Source organism: Orbicella faveolata, unplaced genomic scaffold (assembly GCF_042242905.1).
Source record: "Orbicella faveolata isolate gen_17 unplaced genomic scaffold, um_ofav_v1 contig_3, whole genome shotgun sequence".
Lineage (NCBI taxonomy): Eukaryota > Metazoa > Cnidaria > Anthozoa > Scleractinia > Merulinidae > Orbicella > Orbicella faveolata.
The window spans coordinates 14,761,479-14,774,092 of record NW_028301558.1 but is presented as its reverse complement, the minus strand read 5'-3'; the positions used below and the strand labels follow the sequence as shown (position 1 = coordinate 14,774,092).

General features: G+C 38.0%; 1 protein-coding gene and 1 long non-coding RNA gene across 8 annotated transcripts in view; one reads left to right on the top strand and one right to left on the bottom strand.

Moving 5' to 3' along the window:
* Positions 1-12,614, bottom strand: part of LOC149106535 (uncharacterized) — a 138,412-nt gene that overhangs the window by 118,214 nt on the left and 7,584 nt on the right. The window lies entirely within an intron of this gene.
* Positions 3,028-8,763, top strand: LOC110048086 (uncharacterized). The gene is made up of 8 exons (XM_089298085.1): positions 3,028-3,751; positions 3,950-4,062; positions 4,193-4,235; positions 5,069-5,137; positions 5,222-5,343; positions 5,835-5,999; positions 6,764-6,806; positions 7,064-8,763. The coding sequence occupies exons 1-8, from the start codon at positions 3,698-3,700 to the stop codon at positions 7,070-7,072; spliced, it is 618 nt and encodes a 205-aa protein (XP_089154211.1). The 5' UTR covers positions 3,028-3,697; the 3' UTR covers positions 7,073-8,763.

The window sequence follows — 12,614 nt, the reverse complement described above, 5'->3', positions numbered from 1 at the left end:
CCACAAGCCTCCTCTAGAAATTTAAGTCTTTAGAACAGCAACTGGAAATGGTTCTGAACTTTTTGGAGACCTTCACTACTGCTGTGTTGCTGCTTTAAGTTCTTGTGTAGTCTTAAAATTGGTAAATTGCAAGATCTAAATAAAAAATTTAAAAAAAAAAAAAAAGAAATAAACATATTAGTGATGAGTTTGTATCCAGATACTGAAAATGGATGTCCAAAAAACATATCCCCCCACTGATGAAAAATGGAGTAGGTGAATTTTTAGTGAAATTTTTCATGAAGTGGGTGCCCATAGGGTTCCTGGACACCCCTCTAACTGAATCCTCGGTGTGGAGACAACATTGCAGTACTACTGAATTTCAAACAGTATATGTGAAACTGACATTAATTTTAGACAATATTATTGGTGCAATTTTATGGGTTTGGTCTTAGGAAAAATAATTTTGTCAAATGGCATAAAGTTCTTGTTTTGCTGTCTTTAAAATTATTATTTTTCTTTAAATTCGTTTGGCAATTAATTTTTCAAAATAATATTTCCCAGCTTCTGTGCTACCTTTTTCTTTCCAAAATATACCAATTTTAGACTGAACCGCCTGAGGTGGCTTTTTGCTACCTGCACCCCAACAATGAATTTTAGTGACGCAATTGACCGTACTGTACTGTAGTCAAGAATAGTAGAATAAAAATGTGAGGTGCATTAACTGCAAATAACACTCCAAAATCAGTAGTGCAAGATAATTTTATAGGTACCTTTTGAAGTTTGTCATCTGAGGTCTGTTTATTTCCATCTTAGTGGAGAACCATACATGCGTAAGACTTGGATCATTTAACACGAAATATAATTAAATTTAAAATGAATTTTTTTTGGTATCATGTCTATTTTGCCGCAACTTTTACAAAATTTGATACAAACAACTTGTTTATTGTTGCAACAAAAATCTTTGAAAGAGTATGCTTCCCTTTTCCTTAATTTCATTTAATTTGCTGGTAAGGAGATTCCGAAAATCCTTGCAGCAATCCAAGGCAGTGCGAACCTGCGTGTCAATTATAATTAACCGATGTCTAATTAACTGACCTGCCAGTAGTTCGTAACACCGGCGGCTTCTATTCAGGATGCGAGGTAAACCTTGTTTATTCGTCCACTCTGGTGCAGCATTTGTAGCACCACATTGCACCTGGCTTACACCCATGACATGTTGTTCCTATGGCATCCAGGACTGTAAAAAGTCTCCCAGGAATCCGCTGTTTCCTGACGCCTCGCGAATGGTTTTCTCTAGGAACCGAACATCTGTTGTTGGTCGTCCGTATTTCGTCCCGGTGAACACGGCAAACTGTTGAGCCCACTTGAGTTCGGCAGTTCTAGTTAAATCTTCAGACAGAAAATATTTTTTGCCGGCACATTTACGGCTGCTTTTGTTGGCTTTCCCACATTTTTCTGCGAAGGAACCGCACAACCAAACCAACGCAACAAGGAGAACTACGTAAAAACAAAAATTGCTCTTGTCGAGCGCGAACGCGCACGAAATTCTTTCATATTTTGTTGTTGGTGCAAACACCAAACCCCTGGGTGCAAGCGCTTGAAACTTAAATGAAAAAGAAACTTTTCAACGAGACAAACCTTTCCCCTACTTTCTTTTGCTAACTCTTACTTTTTGTTTTCAAACTTCGCGGTACGGGATTTTATCTTGTTTACATTGGATTTTAAAACGTAACCGGAAATGCGTAATTTACCGGAAGCTCAAATTTGTACTCATGCGCAGTGCGTTTTACCGCGGTGTTTAAACGGCCTATGTTGCCGACCGGACTAATGAAAGCCCCGTCCGGGATCTCTTTAGACCCTGCTGTTGCCCGCTCACTTAGGTACATGTTGATATCAGTAGTTTAGTAAGGAGAGGTTCGACGTTTGAGTTAACTTCTAAAGGTCGTCTCCTCTCTGAGATTGCACAATTTAATTGACTTACGGGCTAAACGTCTCATTTTATTCGATGTAATGACTCATGAACAGGCCTGAAAGGTACTTTTACCTAAGGCAAAGAAACATTTCACATCCGCGCATGACAGAGAACAGAAATTCCAGCTTTAAGCAGTGTTAGCTTTCAGTAGCAATTCTAAAGACGCCATTAAGCGTGGAGTAAAAGTTATCGAGGTGGCCATTTATCAAACAACTCTACCCGCTTTAATTTATTCATATCACATCCAACAAATCCGCATCAGTGATAAACAATAGGCCATTTCCGAGTTACCTTCTGCCTCTGTTTCAAAACGGGTCTTCGTGCAAAACCTTTCATATGAAAATGAGTTTGATTTGCATGAAAATGAACATGGTGGAAAACATTTCCATATGAATGGTTTCGGCAAAAGGCAACTCGGAAATGGCCTATTGTGCTGATTCATTAATGTGCATCAGCAGCGCCCAAAACAATCCACCCCCCTGGGTCATGTTTGTCTAGCTTCAGTTACTTATGACGCATCAATCGCGCCACGAGAGGTTGACTCCTTCTAGACTCCGTATTGTTAATTACGGAAATCAATCAAGCATTTCATGCGAGTGAAAACATCAAAGATCAGCACAGAGAAAACTAAATGGGAGAGATAAAGCAAATGACAATCATTGAATCAATCAATCCTAAAAATGCTACGAAGCTGAAACAAAGACGGAGGTTACAATGACAAAGATGTTTTGAAACCTTCAAAAGGTCAATTTTCTCGAATCTCGAAGTAGAATAAGAGCCAAGGTGGAGTCTTACGAATACAGGCTAGCTACAATGCATGTCATTTGCTAGAATAGCAACAAGCCAGGGTAAAACGAGTCGATGCATCAAACAATTGAATGATAAGTTACTATTATTCACGCAGTTGGCATCGGTTGAATTTCTTTGAGCAGATTAATTAAAACTTTTTATACACTATAGTAGTAACTGACGTAATTTCCCACTTCTGTATTATGATTGGTTGTAACTCAGTAAGAAGCTAAAGGTCACTATAAAAATGTTGTGCTGCTATGAAGTGTGGTCAGTCAATATAAAAGCACACAAATGGCTGGAGTTTAGATAACTCAACATTCATTAGCCCTTCATGAGGAGTTTCACACAACTGAACAAGGATGATTTCTTGGTTTATCTCAAGACAACAAAGCAATTCCGGACAGCACCCAGTATTGAGATGCATTAGAATGAAATCAACAACCGGACAACAATTAAAACTCACTCAGAACAGCCGCAGGAACTAAGATGAACTGGGGAGGAAAGAGATTCCACATGCGCCAGAATTTCTGACCATTGTAAAGTTCTGAGGATTCCGTACTTCGACTCACAACAGTAATCGAGATGACGAAAGCTGTGACGAAAAGTGAATTCAGTACGCATTATACTACAGTGGTAGTTTGCCAAGGACACTGATTTGATGGAAGCAACGCGCGTGACGCCCACACAAAAATGATGCGAACAAGATCAGGATCCCCAGGCAAGTTCCCTTCCCCCTCGGAGTTGTAACCCCCGCCTCCCTGTCACAACATCATTGGGTAGCTACGTCACAACATCACTGGGCCTTTCGAATATAAATAGCTCCACTTTTCCTGTGCCTTCGTATGACTTCGTGAGCGTGGAAAGACAGCTTCGCGCAAATTAGTTGACGCCTTCACTTGTTCACTTTGCCGGATACTCTTGTGTATTGGTTTTCGGAGAAGCGTGCAAGATATGGAAGAAATTAACCAAAAGCTACAGCTTCTAAATCTGCAAGAGAGATTCGAGGTGGGTACATATCATTTGGTACAACAACAATGGCCGTCAAAGGGCGGCTTCGTTGCCATTGAAACATTTTCCAACCAAACTCATTTTAATTTTGGCCCCTGTACCAAGAATTTGCGCTACAATACAGATCACTTGCATTGAATCATCGCTGCAGGGTTTCTAATAACAAACGAGTTCCTTTTTTATTTCTCGCACCAGGTCAGTCATGAAACAAACATCAAAGTTCATCAGTCACTTTGCGAACTAAAAAGTTCGTTAATACACTATTTCAAGTTGCCCCATCAAGAAAGACTAGAATCACGGGCTACAAGGTACATCATATATTAAGTTGCAAGTCAAACTTGTGCCGTCTTCATGGTATATATTTACATTTTGTTTTTACGTTTTTGACAATACACTTACATTTGAGTTCAGTACATGTGCAGCATACATTTTTTACAGACTCATTCAGGAACACGAAGATAAATGGAGAAATTTAAACAGAGTATGTGTGTGTTTTATGCTAGTCAGTGTACATTATGCCAAGAAGTGTAGAATGCATTTGTTTTTAGGGTAGTTCATTAGCCATTGGCCAGCCACAACCATGAAAATGTTGTACAATGTCATTACTGTATACTTTTCATTGATTTAAATACTGCAACCAGAGGCGATATCAACAAGCAAGGGAGAGATTTGCATTGTACAGACCTAATTCTTCCAGCTGTCTAATAAGGTGCTGTTAACAATGATGAAGGGCAGTAGAACTCTTTGATTCAAGTTTGGTTGTCTTTTGACAATATTGCTCTGGTTATGAAACATATTTAACAACATGAAGTACATGAAAAAGAAAAAAGAAATAATTAGCGCTGTTAAGGAAAAAACAAGAACAGCTGACAACAGTTCTCCACGTAAAGGTCTTAGAGCTTATCACTGAAGCCTCACGTGGTGGATAATACAAGAAATGGAGAGTAAAAGGATTGCTTAATCTAACAAACTTACAAAGGACCATCGGCAAGCAGTACTCACCTGCCCTGTCCATCAGAACGTCTTTGATGGTGTTCAGTGATTTTTCCTAGTAATGGTAATCCTGCTACGCTAATGGTCTCCCCTCATAAGCCCAAGGGTGGAGAAAATATGAAACCTTAACAAAATTGACTGTAAAAGGCATTTCTAAAATACATCATTACCCTTAAATTCACCAGCACCAGGACACTATTCAGAGTATACGTAATTTGAGCCATCTGGTACACAAATCAACTTGCTATGTGAAGCATAATACCGTACATTGTGTTTTGAAAACTTCAAGATTTAACAAGCTTGTTTAATGTGATATTGCAGGACAATCCAATACAAGAAGAGTACAAGACAGTCACGAAAATTCTCAAAACACAAACAGAATTACTGCAGGTTGGTGATCAGGAACAACTGGTACTCTTTACATGTATCATGAATGAATTCAAACAATTTTGTGTGGTACTCTCTTTTCTACAGCAAGATTATCATCAAGGAAGAGACCCCTCAAGACAACTTCTTATGGCCCTTTTACGTTCCCTATGGAAATATTTTATGTTTAATTCTCAAGAAAGAATTTGTTTGACAACAAACTTCACAAGGTAATTAACCATATTTCATCATAATCTAAAACCCTATGGTCTTGAACGTAGTGGGTAGAGTCCCCCTTCCACTTAATTTTTACGTGATAATTTCTGAATTTCATCTTAACTTTAGCAAAAGATCACCTTCGTTTCTTATTATTCAAACATGGTCAAACAGTTCGCCATAAAATTACTAGCATCCATACGCTTAACTTTGAATAATTGTGAGACCTGGATATCCCCGTCCTATGGTGACCACAATCACCAGTACACGCCATCTGCTAAGTCTGACATTGGCAGTTATATCTAAGCGAAGAGTAGGTTTTACTTTTTCCTGAATAATTTTCAAAAACGAACATATGTAAACGAAAACGAACCCATATACATTTTTGGCCTGCTATATCAGCTTCCTGTACAAAATTGTACATCATTTTAAGGAAAGCAATAATTCCCCTTAAAATTACCTGAAGTGATAAACTATGGGTGGCTTTATCTTTCTTTTTCTGCAGCCTTAACAATCACAGTGAATGGGAGAAATTTCACCAAGCAATTCTACGGCTGTCTGCTACTTTGCAACGAAATATTCCCGAGAGAGGCTCTGCATTTAAGCAGGATGTGAAGATGATATTGTATCACCTAAAGAAGTGCAAAACACAGGACACTGAATCCACAAGGTAATTGTCCCAGGTGGAGGAATGATTATCTAGTGACACAGTTGGAAATATTGGCAACTTTTCTGCAATACGATGAGAAAGTTTTCATTCTTGATATTATCACAGACATGGTAACAAAATTACGTTGTAGCAACTTTCTGCAAATAAACAAAGTGTAAAACCTGTTGAATTTATGTTATTTGAAAAATTGGTTGGTTTCAACGATTTCCCTTAAAATGTATTGAGGAACATTTCCGTGTATCAAAATTTGGCCAAGTGACTCTCCAAGGAAACTGGAGACGGACTAGCAAACTTTCGGGTTACTTCAGATTCCAGACTCAAATGTACATTTTTTTTTTTCTGTCCTTCTATTCATATACATTTTCTGTAAAACTATAAATGTATAAGTGAATAAAGTTGTTGTTGTTCTCATGGCAACAATGTTTTGACAGGCTATTCTACTAAAAAGTTGGTTTAAAGCAAAGAACAGATAAATTGACTGCAGGTTTGCCTCAAGGAGTGAAAATATAATTTCACTAGGTTTTAAGTAAATAAATACACTAGCAAATTCTCTAATTCTATCTAACGAGAAATTAGTATTTTTCAAATAGTCCAAGAAATGTTAGTAATAACTGAATCATACAGTTAAGCTATATAATAATATTAAAATAAGCGTGAAAATTAACTTTGTATATTCAATTTGTGTTCTTTGTCAGTTTTTAATTTTCTTGTGCGTGGTGTCTACATTATATTGCTTGTAACATGGATTTTTCTTGTTTCTGCAGACACGCTGAGGACCAAGAATTAGATATACTTGATGCACATCCAGTAAGTACATTTTCAGTGATTCATATGAACTATTTTTTCATTGCTACACTTAATATATTAAACCAATGATGTCAATAAAATATATTTTATGTCATAATGATAGTGAATAGTGACGAAAAGACAAGAAACTTCTGCATGGTTAACACGCCAGATAAAATTAACACTTCTGAAACTCATGCTAGAACAACACCAATGTACTTTTTAGAAAGTGACCTCCAATGTAAAATAAATTAAGCAATATTTTGTTTTCTCCTCAGGTACTGTGATGTTTTGTATATTGGATCTTGCTTGCATATTACATCCCTTTGGCATGTTCTGAGGCTGCTTATGTTATTCTTTGGTAACTGGTATCAAACTGATTGTTTGTCACTGCTTGAAATACGTTTTATGGTGACTAGTTTATTTCCTAACTTATGTGGAATTCCTATCTGTGTCTAAAAAAACACACGCATGAAAGTCCCTTCTAGTAAGACTACAACTCTTTTAAGGTGCAGCAACACGTGCCCACAAGTGCCACAAGCCCTTTGAACAAGCACTATCCCAGTGCTTTTTGGTCCCAAGGAGATGGTGTATGCATACAGAAAATCGTTTTTACTGCATTTCCAGAAGGGGGATGTAGTAAATATTCAGAGAATTGTCATTAAAATTTAATTATACAGAGAAAAAAAATGTTTAAAATTTGAATTTATATGGATTTACATGATCGTTTTGAATTTATATCATTTATAGATTTGTAATATGTGTTTTTCTTACACATGACTTTCTGTAGTCACAGATATATTAATCTTTTTGACTAAGCATGGGAGCTGTACTGGGAAAATATCAGCCCATGACCTATTCCATACACAGGCACCTTACTTGCTGTGCTTAATCCACGCTGTCAATAGCAAAGACTGATATTCCCCGAGGGTATGGCCTCAATGCTTGGAACCAATATAGGTTTCTGGATAAATATATCACCACAACTTGCAAACTTGTTGGTGTGCTTGTAGAATGATTCTTGAAAATTTAAACTTAAGTTGTGTATATGTTATAAGGCTTTCCATGCTAGCGTTTGTATCCTACCAAAGCTAATCACCTTCTGTTAAGGAAAAACGTTAAAATAACCCTGTTTGGGTTTTCTTTTTAACAATAGACAGAATGACATCTCCAATGTTAAAATTAGTTGTCATGCAGACACTGAAAGAGATTAAATGTGCCCCTTTTCATTTTTGAGGTTAACAACTTATAATCTACAAAGTACAGCTTCTCTTTTCCATAAATGACTGTCAGAGTGACCAAAATTGCAGATTAAGGTGGCTCTTAACACCGTCTACAATATCACAAACAAGTAACAAGGTTACACAAAGTCATCTCAGATTCAAATCTTACATGGAGACGATGAGATGATGCAACACAACCTTTTTTTGTTTCGTAGCTTTTAAGTTACAACTTGGAAGCCAAAAACTTGAAGATTAAATGTAGGGCACATTTGACTATTTTTCACGTACTCATGGTAACTTTGATATCATCCAGATCTGATGCTGCTTTGTAGTTTTTCACTACACATTCTTTCCCAGCATCATTGACGTATCTCTAATAGAATGCCAATGAGAGGAAGGCCTAAAGTACTGATAACCACTTTAAGCTCCAAGTGATGTGTGAGAAAAGTAAATTTTACACTAGCCACAACGTCAAGAGCTTTAGCCGTTTGCATTCAAATTATGAAGGTACATATATTTTTTAAAACTTTTTGATAAACTCAAGTTTTAAAGATATAAACAGCTTTTAATATACACTAATTGTTGATTGAATAATTAATGTAGTGGTTCTTCTTAACCCTGCATCTGTTTGGCTCACTTATAGAGATTTATAGATCTATTATATAGATTTATATAGATTATATAGATTTATGACAAGACAAAAATGTATGTCTAGTTTTTCATAACTAAAAACATTAAAATGCTTTGACTCCAAATTGTGACTAGCATTGATCTCATTTTAAGGTGATTCCTCAGATATAAAAATTGTCGAACAACTTCATAGAAACTTTCCCTAAATGTTCCCTTCCAAGCAGTGCACTGTATCGAAAACACAACTAATCAAAGTGCACTATGAGCAAAACTCGTGAATACAAATGGTGAATGAAGTTATGTCAGGAGCTTCTCACTATGCTCCTGATTATGTGCATAATTTTGACTTTGATTTGCCTGCTAGTGGTTGTTTGCCAAAGTACCAAATAGACTTTTGGATAAGAATGCATTACAATTGAAATGAATCTGTAATTGCATTGGTATAAGGCTATGGAACTTGTTTCCGTAGGTGAAGTAACCCACCCAGCGGGGTCAAAAACTAGCCTGCGTTTACCTGCAATCTTATAAGCCCCGCCATTTTGGAGTGAATTTTCCTCTAAGGGACGTAATACATCTGTTAATTCCAGCCGTGTTCTTTCCAGCCCTTTCCAGCTAGGTTTTGCTCACGTTAGGCCAATTCAAATTTTATTATCAGCCCAGAGCGGGCACTTGAATACCCCCGAGACAGCCTCAGAACATTTAGCACCCTTGTGGTTTTGGTCTCGCATGTACATGATGTTGTCCAAGAGAGTATGATCATCCTCACTTGTGTTCTGTCATTTATTCATCTCCTGTTGATCACCTATGGATCATATAGAATTTGCTCTATATTGCCTATATGATAGATGGAGTCTAAGGCTATCTGAGATGATCCGGTTCATTACCAGCTTGTTTGTATTGCGTTTAATATTCTGATAATGCAATACAAACATCAGGTAAGCTACCTTTATCTAAATTCGTTAGGGACTGGTCAAAAAGTACAGGTGGGGGAGAGGGGGGCAGAGCATTTGAAAATGTGGTGGTTAGAAAACACATGACCCACCCCTTCCATTGGCACAAAACTGAGTGACCCACCCCTAAATGAAGATTGAAAGTCACACGACCCCCCCCCCCCTGTAAAACACGACATTTTTGGTTGCGTAATCCAAGAAAATCATATTTTGTGTATGAAGTTGTAGTATTATTTACGTTTTAGATTTACTTCTTAACCGTAATACAAAATCATCTAAAAATAATATTGTTTTTCTTTACTCTTACAACTTTAAGTCATGCTCGTAAACTCTAAAAAAAATGACAGTGAACTTTTCACAGTTGGCCTCCAGCTTCGTTACGCGTGGAACAGGATCCATCTCCAAAAATCTGTGGTGAGTCCTAGGACCCAAACAGCCAGCAAACTACGAGTCCCAGGCCCAAGAGTGTGAGTTCCAGATCCATGAACATGTGTCCTGTACCCTTGGGGACAAATAGCATGTAGACACAATTTGGCCACTTGGTGTTCGTGAAGACCAGCTGGTCGACAGAGCGCAGTATTTTGAAAATTTCTGCCCTTGGACTCCTTGCTCAATCTGTTAGACTTCTAAGCTTTCGTGCAGATTTTACGATACATGAAATTGCCATCTCTATTGTACACCAGCCATGTGTATGTTTTCAGCCACGGCTCGACCAATTTTCGCCCGTTGTAACTGGAAGGAGTTTATACCTGTTGTCGATTGGGTCAAATGTGTGCCAATTCCACCCACCCATACGGGGGGCTGAAAATTGGACGACCCACCCCCTTACAGGGGTCCAAAACTGATGACCCACCCTTTTCTTCTCCGGCCCGCCCCAATACTGTTTGACCAGACCCTTACTGCACGTAGAATTAAGAATAATTTTTCGAAGCAGTCTTATACACTGCCTTATAACCAGCTGACATCGTAACGCAATCCTAACAGCATAATGTCACGCAAGTCGTAAACAACGTCCTGGCCGCCTGTAATTTTTTCTGACTCTTAATATACAAAGGATAATAATAATGTGCATGTAGGTTGATGCATGTAGATTTGGCCAAACCTAAAAGCGGAGCCCCCGTAAACTACTAATCATTTACGCGAACCAATAACCTTTAAGAAATTCACGAACAAGTATTTCACCATACCGAACTACTTGAACAAACAAAACGAGGAAATATGAAGACATGATTGATCATCGCAGTTATACACACAACTTAAGCAGTTGTGAAATAAAAGCCTAAAAAAAATTCAGGCCAGAACGGGATTCTCTGCGATACCGGAGCAGTGCTCTACCAACTGAGCTATGAAGCCAATTGGGAGCTTATTATGTTGTGAGTTCGTGATTTACCCGTAGATGGTGAAGAATGCAAGTGAATATATGAAAGATCATATATTTGAACTGCGGAGAAAGATATGAAGACATGGTTGATCATCGCAGTTATACACACAACTTAAGCAGTTGTGAAATTAAAGCCTGAAAACAATTCAGGCCTGAACGGGATTCGAACCCATGACCTCTACGATACCGATGCAGTGCTCTACCAACCGAGCTATCAAGCCAACTGGGAGCTGATCATGCTGTGAGTTCGTGATATACCCGTAGATGGTGAAGAATACAAGTGAATATATGAAAGATCATATATTTGAACTGAAGATATGAAGACATGGCTGATCATCGAAGTTATATAAGCAACTTAAGCAGTTGTAAAATTAAAGCCTGAAAAAAATTTAGGCTTGAACGGGATTCGAACCCATGACCTCTGCGATACCGGTACAGTGCTCTACCAACTGAGCTAGCAAGCCAACTGGGAGCTGGCCACGTTGTGAGTTCGTAAGATACGCGTAGATGGTAAAGATTAATTTCACTGCAAATTGATCAGTCTAACCCAGTAGCGGTCAGAACTTCGTCCTCCACGGACCGCAGAAAGCACTAAAAAGCGCTTAAAACTTCCTTAATTTTAAACTCAAGGGTTATCGGATTCGGCGTAAAATTTTTGCCATAGAAAACAAGATAAAGCGTTATATGCAAACCAGCCTCCAGTCCTGTTTTTTTTTTTTTTTTTTTTTTTTATGTTGAATGAAACCATATTTGTGTTACTGTATTGATATCTCAGCCGGTGAGAGCTCCAACTGTTTATTACATTTGTTATCTCTAGTGTTGTGAGTTCTCTAGTTCCTGCGTAGAGCTGCCACGTCAGGAACCGTGTGTTTACCAGTACAATAGAACATAGGTTTTGCAACTCTATTGACCAATCAGAGTGCGCGTAGTATGAGTTATTTTATACAAAAAATAGCCTACCAAGAGTACTACAAAAGGGCTAAATTCGTTTTCGACGTTTTATTTTATAACCCTCTTTCAAAACAAATCACAGTTTACTCAGCTTTGGCTAAGTCGGATAGACCAAGTCTAAAATAAATTGTTGGTTATAATAAAGACAATAAACCACAGCGTTCTCAAAACACGGATTGAACATAGGCACGCAAGGCGTGCAAAAGTGTTTTCTTTTAGTAATAATAAAAGCCCCAGGAGGAAGCAGCCCTCAGTGGACTTTCAACAGCTATGATTAAGTCAATCTAACAAGTTTGTTTGGCTGCGATGTACAGCAAAAAGAAATAGCATGGCGTCCATAGTCTTACTCTGTTGCCAGCTTTGATCGTAGTTTCTCGGTTTTGATATTCCACGAAACGACTTCAATTGAGTATCAATTTTACAAACCATTTAAACGAGAAGACACAACTGAAGGTAACCTGAGATTTGAGAAACAACCAGATACCACGCCACGAAATCTGCAGAATTTGGGAAGTTTGCGAATCACAAAACCCTTCCCAACGCCTGAGAGCCTTTTTGGTGACAAAAAGTAAGTTTCAGAAAACGTTTTGTCACTTTATTAGAGATGTAAGTTTACCTGAATTGTAGTGTTACACGAGCCAACCGCGAGCCCAAGTCAACCTCGAGTCACGAGTCAACATCGAGTCAACCAGGA

Coding starts and splice junctions, on each gene's coding strand:
- LOC110048086 (XM_089298085.1), top strand. CDS start 3,698: ATGGAAGAAATTAACCAAAAGCTACAGCTTCTAAATCTGCAAGAGAGA. Junction 3,752..3,949: donor ATCTGCAAGAGAGATTCGAG/GTGGGTACATAT, acceptor TTCTCGCACCAG/GTCAGTCATGAAACAAACAT. Junction 5,344..5,834: donor TTGACAACAAACTTCACAAG/GTAATTAACCAT, acceptor CTTTTTCTGCAG/CCTTAACAATCACAGTGAAT.